We start from the raw sequence: 12,002 nt of genomic DNA on the forward strand, positions 1-12,002 counted from the left end.
CAGTGCACAGGACAGCTCCCACAGTACAGAATTATACAGGGGCTGCTGAGCAAAAATCAGACATTCAAGGGAGCCAAGATTTGAGTGGGATCACCCTGAATTATTGTGAAGAAGATCCAGAGAAGAGAAACTAGCCAGACTCTGAGACCAGATCTGGAGGAGGGAAAAGGCAGGGAGGCAGAGAAACATCCTTTTTTAAAAATTATTTTTATTGTTTTAGAAAGAAAGAGCATGAGCAGAGGGACAGAGAGAGAGAAAGAGAGAGAGACAGAGAGAGACAGAGAATCTCAAACAGGCTCCATGTTCAGTGTGGAGCCCGAGTCAGGGCTCGATCCCACAACCCAGTTGGTTGAGTCTGGTGGTCTGATCCCAGACTCTGTTGCTTGAGTCTGATGCTCAACCAGCTAAGCCACCCAGGTGCCCCGGCAGAGAAAGATCCTTAAGGCAACATGCCTGCCCCATTCAAACTACCCCCAGAAATTCCAAACTCCTTTGAAAGGAGTAGGAATGAAAATGTCTTTGAAAGGAGTAGTGCAAGAAATGAAAAACGAAGAGAGCCCAAGAATGGGGAAGTCATTCTAGTCTGTGACATCACAGGCAGGGCACCAGGAAGGGTGTGGACAACTGCAGCCTGGCTCTTACCTCTGAGGACTGGAACCCCTGGTGGGTCTCCGCCTGTCTCCACCATGGGCTCCGGCCTCCTCTGCTGTGTGGTCCTCTGCCTCCTGGGAGCAGGTGAGTCCTCGGTCCAGGTGCTGTGATGCAGCTTTGAGTCTCTAAGCCTGTGTTCACCAGGTGTCCAGCAACAGCCTACCTCCTGGGACTTGTCTGAATTCTGCTTCTTTCCTTCTCAGCCCCCCTGGACACATCAGTTTCCCAGACTCCCAAATACCTCATCACACAGATGGGAACTGAGAAGTTCCTACAATGTGAACAAAAGCTGAGCCATGATGCTATGTACTGGTATAAGCAGGATTCCAAGAAATTGCTGAAGATCATGTTTGCCTACAATAATAAGGAACTCATTCACAATGAAACAGTTCCAAGGCGTTTCTCACCTGAATCTCCTGACAAAGCTCGTTTAAACCTTCGTGTCAGCGCCCTGGAGACAGGTGACTCTGCCGTGTATCTCTGTGCCAGCAGCCAACACAGCGTTGCAGAGTCACTGCCTCCCTGTGCACAAACCCCCTGGCCCAGCCAGGAAGCTGCGGAAGGGGCTATGTCTTGACCCTGAGGCTCCATTCACCCCCGTGAGACCCCTAGACTGGAGTTTCCAGTCTGTAGTACAGGCTGCCCATACACCCGGTGAGGTTCTTCTTTATTTATGCCCACAGAAGTCTCCCAGAATTCTACTTATCAGCTAGAGCAGGGGTTTCCAGTAAATTCACGGAAGTACTCAGGATTTCAGAAACAAGAAGATCTTAACTGGTGGAAGAAGCCCTTCCTTGAATTTGTTTGCTGATACTTACTGTACAAACATTATGACCGAAAACACGCTATTCACTAAAATTGTCCCATGAGCAAAAGCCTAGAGGAAAGTGGGGTGAAGACAAACGTTTCTAAGACCACAGGAAACTTCAGATTATTAATGAGTGCACGGGTGAATAGAAAAATATTTGGAGAAGCATGAAAGTTCATGGCAGTAGGTAAACTAGAGAGAAAGAAAGACAATATAGAATAGAAACTCTGGATTGCTTATGTTCTCCTAAACACCCACAGGGGTAGGCTTGTGCACTACAGACTCCTCCTCCAGGAGGGCTGACCGGGGCGATTCTTCCCAAGTCTGACCGAGTAGCATCTTGAAGATTCCTCCAGAATAGGCAGTACCCAGGTGGCAGAGGACATTGAACATTGAAAGGACTTTCTACACAAATCTGTATGCGGTAGCTAGTTGTTGGCCCTACCTTAAGCGAGATAACATGAGCAAATTTGTATTTGGTACAGCACTGGTACCAGTATGGATCAGAAGAGAGATGTTTCGGGGAGGAAATAAACAACTCGGAGACTTTGAAAATATTCTACATGATGCGGCACCTGTGTGGCTCAGTCGGTTAAGTGTCCCACTTTGGCTCAGGTCATGATCTCATGGCTGGTGAGTTCGAGCCCCACGTTGGGTTCTGTGCTGACAGCTCAGAGCCTGGAGCCTGCTTCACATTCTGTGTTTCCCTCTCTCTCTGCCCCTCCTCCACTCACACTCTGTGTCTCTCTCTTTCTCTTAAAAATAAATAAACATTAAAAAAATAAAATATTCTACCTGAAAGATTATAGACAATACAGAAGAGAAGCTCTGGCTTATGTTATGATCTCCTGAAGAACATTAGGTTTCAATCTTTCAGTTTCTAATGTAGGATTTGCTAGGATCTATTTCAGTTTTGCCCTCCCTGGTAGGGAGCCCCAGCATGCGGTCATTATTACTAGAGCCTGGCCTTTCAGCGGACTCCATGGGCATCACAGAACATCCACCAGTGTCTCTTATCTTACCTGGGTCTGAATGCCAATGTCATCCAGCTGGGTGCCTTCTGAAATCTCTGCTCAGCTCTCCAGCCTACTACGTGTCCTCTGCTCAGCCTTCTGGAGTCCCACCCTGAGCATACACATAAGGAAGTAGACAAGAAAAAAAAGGATTTCCTTACACTCAGCCTTGGGGTTCCTTTTCAGTACTCTGTGCCCCAATCCAAGCTGTCTTGGGATCAGTTATGTCTTTTCTCTAGATCTTCAAGCAACATACACTATTCTACGTTATACAGATAACGTTTATTTGAATTTCCTTACACGTTTACCATTCTACTTCTTCACTGCAACTCAGATTTGCTTTACATCATTTTCCTCCTTCAGGCACATCCCTAATTCAGGTACCCGAAACTCCCCTTTCACCCACCCCTTGCTTTGGGAAATGCTTATGTTCGCTTTTGTTCTCAGGGCAACCCCGCCTTTCTCTTCCACCTATTGTTCCAGGTTTCAGTTTAAATTCTACTGTCTTTTGTAATCCTTGGAAGTTTACTTATTGGGAGCCAAACAATCCCAAGTTTTTGCGGTTTCATTGTAGAGGAGTGTCTTCTTGCTACAGTGGATGTCCAGCGTAAGAAATACAACAGTAGCAATGCCAGCCTTTAACTAAGTTTAATTTTAGGTTCTTGCCTAAGAATGGAATATCTCCACCTGTAGTGAATTAGAGGCCCCTCATATACGTAACCTGTTCAGGAGGAGAATATCCAACGCCTTTGCTTAAACTCTCACCCATACTGCCCTTACATTTTTTGTTTTATGGGCCACCCGGAAAGTCTGATAGACTTTATTCCGCTAGAAAAATGAGTAGGAATTGAATGTCCTAGGTATGCGGATGAACGGCAACGTTGCCAACACTTTTTGTTGTTTCAGAGGCATCTTTCGTCTTCACACTTCCGTGGATCTGGTGTCATCACAGCCCCAACCCCTCCAGCTCCCCATCTGTGGAATGAGGGATAGGGCGCCCTCTGCGGCGCCGCCACTGGGCTGGTTCGAAGCCCGCAATCTGGGAAATGTGCTGCCTTGGCCACAAGGAGGAGCTGTGGCGCCATTGAAACTGAGGCGGGTGTGAAGGGAAGGGATGGGATTGAAGGGAGGGAAGGGGTCAGGAGGAAAAGAGTGAATTGGCGCTCCATCCTTGAGTCATTTGGGAGCATCAGTTGAAGGTCCCTCAAAGATACTAAACTAAAATCATTTTCAAATTGATTTCCCTTCATCCTGCACAGATGCCTTCTGTTGTTCTCGTTGAGCATCCTGTTTGCTCTCAGCCCAGCCAAGCTTTGTACCCTCAGTGCTGGGACAGAGGATGGCTGCTCCCTCGTCCCCCCCCCCCCCCCCCGCCAGTGTGTGACTCTTGGCTGGCATCCAGTCCTGCCTTTTTAGTGGTGGGCACTGGGCCCAAACGGAACCACAGCCCTCCTATTTCCCTCCTCCATGAGGTGGGCAAAAGGGCTCCATGGGGCTTAGACACTGAGGGAAGCATCTGCATGACTGAGCGGAGAAGGAAGGAGATCTCTTGAAGCGGAAACGGTCTGTTGCCGAGTGGGGTCTTGGAAGGAAGCTGGATAGAGAGAGAGCCTAAAAACGAGGATGGAAGCTAATAGCAGGGGAGCATCTGTCAGAGGAATAACGCATCCCAGTCCATTCAAATCCACCTTCTGCCAGAATCTGTACAAGGACAAGGTGTGAAGCTGGAGGAAGAAACACCCCCCTGGGTCTGGGACGGTGACATCACAGGCCAACCACCAACCAAGGCCAAGGAGACCAGAGCCTGGCTCCCTGCCCAGGACACCTAGTTACATGGTGCTCACCTTGGCCCTGACTCCACCATGGGCTTCAGGCTGCTCTGCTGTGTGGCTCTCTGTCTCCTGGAAGCAGGTGAGTCTTGGGTCCCGATGGGCAGCCCCTGTATCCCATGCTAAGTCCCAAGGGCTGCAGCAATACTCTCTGTGTGAATTCTGCCCCTTTCTTCCAACAGTCCCCGGGGACACTGCAGTTACCCAGACACCAAAACACCTGGTCGCAGCGACAGGGAGTAAGGGGACCCTGAAGTGCGAACAACGTCTGGGACATAACGCTATGTACTGGTACAAACAGAGTGCTCAGAGGCCACCGAAGCTCATGTTTGCCTACAACTATAAGGAACTCGCCGAAAATGACAGTGTCCCCAGTCGCTTCACACCCGAGTGCTCAGACAGCTCCCACCTGCACCTTCACGTGGCCGCCCTACAGCCAGAGGACTCCGCCGTGTATCTCTGTGCGAGCAGCAAGGACACAGCCCCGCACAGCCAACGGCTCCCCGTGCACAAACTTCCTGGGTGCAGCCGGGGAGCCGTGGGGGCGACCACGGCTCAGCTCGACATCTCCGGTGGGACCCCAGACAGACAGAAACCCCAGGCCACGACGTGCCGGTCGGTTTGCTGGATGCGGCAAGGCCCAGTTCCCTGCACAGACGCCCACAGCCTGTGGCCTGGCTCTGCCCGGGGCCAGACTGTGCCCGCGGCTGAGTGCGGGACGGAAAGGGTCCACCTCCAGTTCCTCCGGTAGCTTCCGATCGATTGGCACGTGGCCCCGGGGACTCTTTCAGGAGACACGCTGCACTCTGGCCGCGGCGGCCCTGCCAAGCCTCCTGCCAACGCGTACCTTTCTCTGCCTGTTCCTTCCACCCAGGTGAGACCCTGGATCTCAGCCCTGGTCCCAGCTCCCAACGCGCTCCGAGCCCCTTTGCAGAACATCTGCTTGCCTCACCACAGGGCCCTGTCAGTCCCTACCACTGAGGATAGTGGCTCCCTCGTGAGGTTCGGATCGCTGTCCTCGAGGCCACTCTCTGCTGCACACCCGGGGACTCAGCTTTGCGCAGGCTCCTCTTCTTCTCGGGCTTTGACACTTTGAGGCTGGATTCTTTTTCCTTCTGTCTCTTTAATCCTAATTCTTCAGGTCTCCACATCCTGCGTTATCAGCCAGAGAGCCTGATGGCCCTGGATCGTTGCCCGCAACAGGCAAGAAGGGGAGAAGGCCCCCCAGCGTTTCAGAGCAGGACCGTATACTCGGGGTTGTCTGTGCTGAACCCCATATTTTCTGGCATTGCCCCTTGCAATGGCCCCAGTTCTGCACACACCTTGGGACCCCAAGGGCTGAGCGGAGCCCTGTGTCCTGGGGAGTCCAATGCCCGCACTGACACAAAGGCTCCCTCCTCTCTCCTGTAGGGGGCAGTGAGGACCCCTGAGCAAAGTTTCAGACCAAAAAAACCACGTGCCGGTTCAACTAATGTGGCAACTCTCTTATCAAAGCACATCCTTAGACTGTGGGGTTTCTTTTACCTGAATGCAACTCTTCCCTGTCAACTGGTTGAAAGAGATAAACACCTCTGGATTCGGTATTTTTTAAGGATTGTTTTATCATGAAATAAAACTAGCCTGCTGTAAAGTGCATTGTTTGGTTTAAGGTTTGACAGGGATCCTCTAAACAAACACTGTGTCCCCACAAATCATGCCCTACAGAGGACCAGAGGAGAAGAACGGGGTCCTCACGGGCGGTGTCTTGCTCCCGACCCGGCAGGCCCACGGTTTCTGAGCTGTGGTCCTCAGGAACCAAGGGGTCCCTGAGTCATCGCTGTCGACACTCAGGGTCAGCACTGAGCTTTGGGGAATCGGAGAAGGGGCTTCCAGGTGAGGTCCCGGTGCCAAAGCCAGCTGCAAAGGGAAGGAGGAGACCAGCCTTTGGGAAATGGGTTCGAGACATAAGTGTGTGTGTGTCTTCGCCCGTTCTTTTATTCTGTAACCCAGCTGTCCTTCTCCGATTTCTCTTTTCTTCTCACTCAAGCCTCGACCTGGAGCTTCAGATCTGCAGAGACACCTGCTCTAAACCACACAGGCAGCAAACGGGCCTCCGCTGCCGCCAGCTCAGAGCCAGTGGACAATGGGTTGGGCACTTAGTGTCCTCGTCCGTCCTCCTTCCCTTGCGCTGAAATGTCCTGTCAGGTTTCAGGTCTCTCCTCCTCACGTGGGCTCCTCTCCACACTGACGCTCCCAGGTTGTTTCTTTTTTTTGGTCCCTTTATTCCCAGCGTTAAGTCGTCAGGCTCCGAAGTGCGAGTCACAGAGTCGACGCGCCTCCGGACTGTGGCTGCGATGTGGCCGCGGGGAGGAGAGCGGGTCCTGCCGGACCCTTGGCCTGGTGCCCTGAGGCCCTTACTCTCGGAGGGTCCCTCTGCAGCTGCCATATTCCAGTAGAGCGTAAAGGCCAGGGGCTGAGCCCCGGGGCATCGCGTATGGGCGGCGGGGGGCACTAGGGCTTCCCACTCCCTCCTGCAGGGGTGCTCCTGAACCTGCGGGTGCCGCCCAACACTGTGACATCACAGGGTCTCCTTCCTGGGTTACTAACGTCCAGATGCCCAAAGGGGAGAGGCCTCCCCTCCCCCTGCCCCCTGCCACAGGCAGCAGGATCTTCCGCTGGGTGACTTTTGATCACCTTCTCCTGGGAGCAGGTGTGTCCTGAGAGTGTGGGGGACATTCCTTTCCCACCCCCTTTATCTAAGACCGGTTCCAAACTTCTGCCTCATTCTCTTTCTGGCCTCTGTCTCCACCCACAGGGCACAAGAACCCAGAAGTCACCCAAAGCCCTAGCTGCTACATCCCAGAGATGAGACAGAGCATGGCTCTGCAGTGTGAGCCCGTCTCTGGTCACTTGTACCGCCTGTCGTACCGACAGAGCCTGGAAAGCGGAGCGGAGTTACTGATTTCCATCTGTAACAAGCTTCCTTCAGAGAAGACAGGCTTTGTGAAGAACTGATTCTCAGCTGAGACTCCTGACAGATCGTACTTGCTCCAAAGATCCTGGCAGAGCAGCTGAGAGACCCAGCCATGCACCCCTGCCCCAGCAGCTCATCCATGGCTTTGCAGGTGCTTCCTGCCCTTGCCCCGAACTCGAGGCTGCTCTGCCCCCAGGCTTTCCCGCAGCCCTTCCTGCCCACAGGGGCGGGGGGCCAGGCTGCAGCGTCTTCCCAGGAGCAGAGGTCAGAAGCTAACTTTAATTTGCAGAATAGGAAATTTGCACGGGGATATCCGGGGCTGTGGTATTAAGGAAATATTGTCAGGTGCCACGGAATGTGGCTGTGGACCCCAACCAAGGGTGGGACAAGTATGGCCAAGTGAGCGACCAGATGAGGCTACAGAGGAACCTGTAAAGGACTGACTTTTCAGAAGCTAAGACCCGAGGGTTCTTGAACAAGCAGCAGGAGGGATGATGTAGGGGACACTTTATGAGGGAGATACTATATTTCTTGGGAATAAGGCAGATAGACTTAAGTTTTCAATTAGATAAATCAGCATTAGCGTTCAAGGCTAGTTGCATTTATCATATTGGTTATACACCTATTTATTTATTCATTTACTAATTCATTCGTTTATTCTTTTTTAAAGTTTTTTATTTATTTGGAGAGAGAGAGTGTGTGAGATCAGGGAGGGGCAGAGAGAGAGAGAGAGAGAGAGAGAGAATCCCAAGCAGGTCCCGCACTGTCAGTGCTGAGCTGGATGCAGGGCTCGAACCCACGAATTGTGAGATCATGACCTGAGCAGAAATCAACAGCCAGACATTTAACTGAGCCACCCAGGTGCCCCCATTCATTTATTCTTTAAACAGACAATATCCTACCCCAAGATACGGAAAGTATAGTTAATGCGCTGCAGGGACCCCATGGGCATTAGAGGAGGAATGAGTCACAGGGCCGTATATGAATCAGGGCTCAGCCTTCCCTAGGCAGTGAACTCTCCTTCACGCCATGAAGCAGCCAAGTCCTCTAGAAAGGGTGCTGGGGCTGCGAAGACAGAAACGCCATGGAGAGAACATGCAAAATGAAGAGGAGAACTGTAGGAGGGGGAGCCAGAGAAATGGTCCTGGGAACAGTGGCCATGGTCCCCCAGGGAATTTTGCTGGGGGACTTCCCTGGCAGGATGGCCCTGAGGACACTGTCCCTTATTCCCTGAGGAACCACTAAGGGCTGAGCACAAGGGCACCAGGGAGGACACCCTGCACCAATGGTTACAAAAGCAGAGCACAGGGCAGCAGATGGTATCTTGTGGCAAACACCCCATCTCCCCCAGTCCTGACCCCCGGAAGCAGCAGACAAGGCCAGTTTTCCTGGCATCTGGGAAGAAATGCAAGTCCCTGATGCAACTCAGCAGATGGAAATCTTCAGGAGTCAACCCTGGTTGGGTTCAGCCTCAGATGGAAGGTGATTCAGGAACAATAAACAGTAAATCTTGGGGCTCCCTAGTCAGTCTTGATTGACTTGTAGGCAATCAAGCCAGGCACACATCTGCACTTCAACATTGGTAGGTTAATGCCCAGAAGTGGTGCCTTTTGGATATGCACGAATATGTGTTCTTCCTTTTTTAAGGACAGTTTAGGGAGTTCTGTGAACATCTGATAACATGTAGATTTCACAAGTAATTTTAGAAAGAATTCTGTTTGGAAGAATGATACAAAAATATATTAATGGTTGTTGACACTGGATCGCGGGATGCATCTTTTATTACATGAAGTGAAATGCATAATATAAATGTTAGTTATATACATTTTGTCAAATGGAAAAACTAGCAACACCACCCCAAGATGCAGACTCGTCATCACCTCTTGGTCTCAGTCCTCTTGCAGTCGATACCTATCTGACAGGTAATCAATTACTGCTCCATGCCTATCATCATAGATCAGATGTACTTGTTCTTGAACTCGTATAAATGGAATCATACGCTCTTTTGCGACCAGCATCTTTCACCTAACACGTGCTTTTGTTATTCATCCTTATCGTTAGGTGTATTAGTAATTCATTCTTTTTTTATCCTATGTATTTTTTTATTGTGTGACCCTGCCACAATCTGTATATCTACTTACATGTTGATGGACCCATGGGTTGTTTCTAGATTTGGGTTATTGCATTCTGGTACGAGACTTTGGTGTGGACATATACTTTTATTTTCTGTTGGCTAAATACCCAGGAGTGAGATTGCTGGATTATATGGTAAGTACTCATTTCACTTTATCAAAAGGGGCCACACCGTTTTCCCACATGGCGATACCATTTAGCCTTCTCGTCGGAAATGTGAGTTCCATTTGCTTCCCTTGTTCGCACTGGGCAAAAAAGTAGAACGTGGGGAAGAAGCCAATACAGTCATTCAAAGGAGTTGGAGTCAGTACTACATTCTGCTGGGAAATACCACACAGGAAACAGGGAGGGCTCCGGCGACAATGAGAATATGGGATCCAGGGAATTTACTGGAAACCTTCCTGGCACAGCTGACAATATAAACACTTTCAGTTTATTGAAAGAAGGCACTGTGGTTCCAATGGGACACAGAAGATGCAGGAAGGCAGAAAGAGCAGAGGATGACTGGGAAAGGGGGTTAGAAAGGCTTTGTAATTTGTCAGGCAGATTAATTACTTAAGCCACTACAAGAATACGAGTGCTGAAAAATAAAATTCAACCCAAGTGAATTTGAAGATCTAACTGGCTTTATTAAGCAGTTAATGCATGGGGCAGCATCCCATTGAGCAAGTAGGGCGATGCTCCGAGGAGTTGTACAAAATCTAAGGTTGTTCTAGAAGGAAGGGTGGGGAAAGGAAGTTATTAGCAAAAGAAAGGAGAGTGATGTGAGTTCAGGGTACTTTCTTTTTTCTTTCTTCTTCTTTTTTTTTTTTAATTTTAATTCCAGTGTAGTTAACATACAGTGTTATATTTCTTTCAGGTATACAGTATAGTGATTCAACAGTTCTATCCACTTCTCAGTGCTCATCAAAATAAGTGGACTCTTCCTCCGAGATTCACCTGTTTCACCCGTCCCCCCACCCACCTCCCCTCCGGCAACCATCAGTTTGTTTTCTATAGTTAACAGTCTGTTTCTTGCTTTGTCTTTCTCTCTCTTTTTTTTCCCCTATACTCATTTGTTTTGTTTCTTAGATTCCACATATGAGTGAGGTCATATGGTATTTGTCTTTCTCTGACTGGCTTATCTTGCTTAACATTATACTCTCTAGATTCATCCATGTTGTTGCAAATGGCAAGATTTCATTCTGTTTTATGGCTCATATTCCAGTGTGTGTGTGTGTGTGTGTGTGTGTGTGTGTATGCACACACAAACCATTTCTTCTTTATCCATTCATCTATCAATGGACACTCGGGCTGCTTCCATAATTTTGCTATTATAAATAATGCTGCGATAAACATAGAGATGCATGTATTCCTTCGAGTTAGTGTTCTGCAAAGTGAAGGAAACAACCAACAAAACTAAAAGACAAACTACTGAAGGCAAGAAGATGTTTGCAAATGACCTCCCCGGTAAAGGGTCGGTATCACAAATATATAAAGACCTTATATAACTCAACACCAAAAAATCAAATAATCCAATTAAAAATGGGCAAAAGACAGGACACCTTTGGGTGGCAAGGGAAGACAGAGTTTTTATCATGCAGATGACCTCCTTCTCAGGGATCAGGACATTTCAGAGACTGTTAAAGATCACATTCCTGGGACAGGTTGAAACTGTAGTTAAGTCTTCGTTTGCTGTCCAGGGACAAATGGCTCCATTTGGGGCTTGTTTCCCTTTTTAACAGGAATATAGCTTTCTGTAGGAGGTGGGGAGTCTCTCAAAACTGGAGGACAGTGAGGGAGTTTGAAGGAGCATACTGGATCCCCAGGGGACGTGTACACAGAGGAGTAATAACCTCAAAGAAAAATCAGAGAAACTAGGGTGTGAACCTGTCCCCTGAACCCAGTTCCACTGGGCAATGCCCTATTGTAGAAATAAGAAAGAAATGAAGAATGAGCCAAATGAGATTCTGGACCTAAAAAACCTGTAGGAAGATTGGCATCCCAGGAAGACCTGGCTATCGGCTGGTGAAGAGGCTCAGAGTGCTAGCTTTTCCCTGAGAACGCCAGAGCATTGAGCTGGAGAATAGTCCCTCACTCCCTGACCTGCCATGGCTACCAGGTTTCTCAGTTTTGTGGACTTTTATCTCTTGGGAGCAGATGAGTCCAGGAAATAGAAGCACACTCCTGATGTGGGCTTTTCAATTCCAGATCCTGGGCATTTCCTTCATTTGGACAACTGTCGCTTCCCTGTCTCTATCTTAGTTTAGTTATCCTTCTCTGATGGAACCCGCGGATGCTCAGATACCAAGATCCTTATCATAGAGATGGAAGAGAGGCTGACCTTTGAATGTTCTTAACAAATGAAACATTTTTCAAAGTACTGATATCAACAAGACTGTGGACTGAACTCTAAGTCTGATTCATTAGTCAGATAGTGTTGACCTTATGGTCAAAACAGATGTGCGGGAAGGGGTACATGTCTCAAAAAGATAGGGAGAATTTCCCCTTGACTCTCGAGTCAACCAGCACCCACCAGACCTCTCTGTACTTCCGTGCTCGTCTGTGATTCCACAAGACTGCACTGTCACAGCCACTCAGCTCAGAAAGAGCAGGTGGCCTCTCGCTCGTGAGGC

The 12,002-nt window shown here is 49.3% G+C and overlaps 3 gene segments (V, D, J or C); all 3 read left to right on the forward strand.

The window, feature by feature from the left end:
* LOC125930223 (T cell receptor beta variable 3-1-like) lies at nucleotides 1-1,921 on the forward strand. The segment is given in 2 exon segments: nucleotides 1-735; nucleotides 855-1,921. Coding segments are annotated over 2 exon segments (660 nt in total).
* Nucleotides 1,922-4,065: 2,144 nt separating this feature from the next.
* On the forward strand, nucleotides 4,066-5,052 carry LOC125930481 (T cell receptor beta variable 4-2-like). The segment is given in 2 exon segments: nucleotides 4,066-4,383; nucleotides 4,484-5,052. Coding segments are annotated over 2 exon segments (618 nt in total).
* Nucleotides 5,053-6,598: 1,546 nt separating this feature from the next.
* Nucleotides 6,599-7,308, forward strand: LOC125930225 (T cell receptor beta variable 7-2-like). The segment is given in 2 exon segments: nucleotides 6,599-6,990; nucleotides 7,096-7,308. Coding segments are annotated over 2 exon segments (297 nt in total).
* Nucleotides 7,309-12,002: the final 4,694 nt, after the last annotated feature.

The sequence above is a fragment of the Panthera uncia genome, chromosome A2 (assembly GCF_023721935.1).
Source record: "Panthera uncia isolate 11264 chromosome A2, Puncia_PCG_1.0, whole genome shotgun sequence".
Lineage (NCBI taxonomy): Eukaryota > Metazoa > Chordata > Mammalia > Carnivora > Felidae > Panthera > Panthera uncia.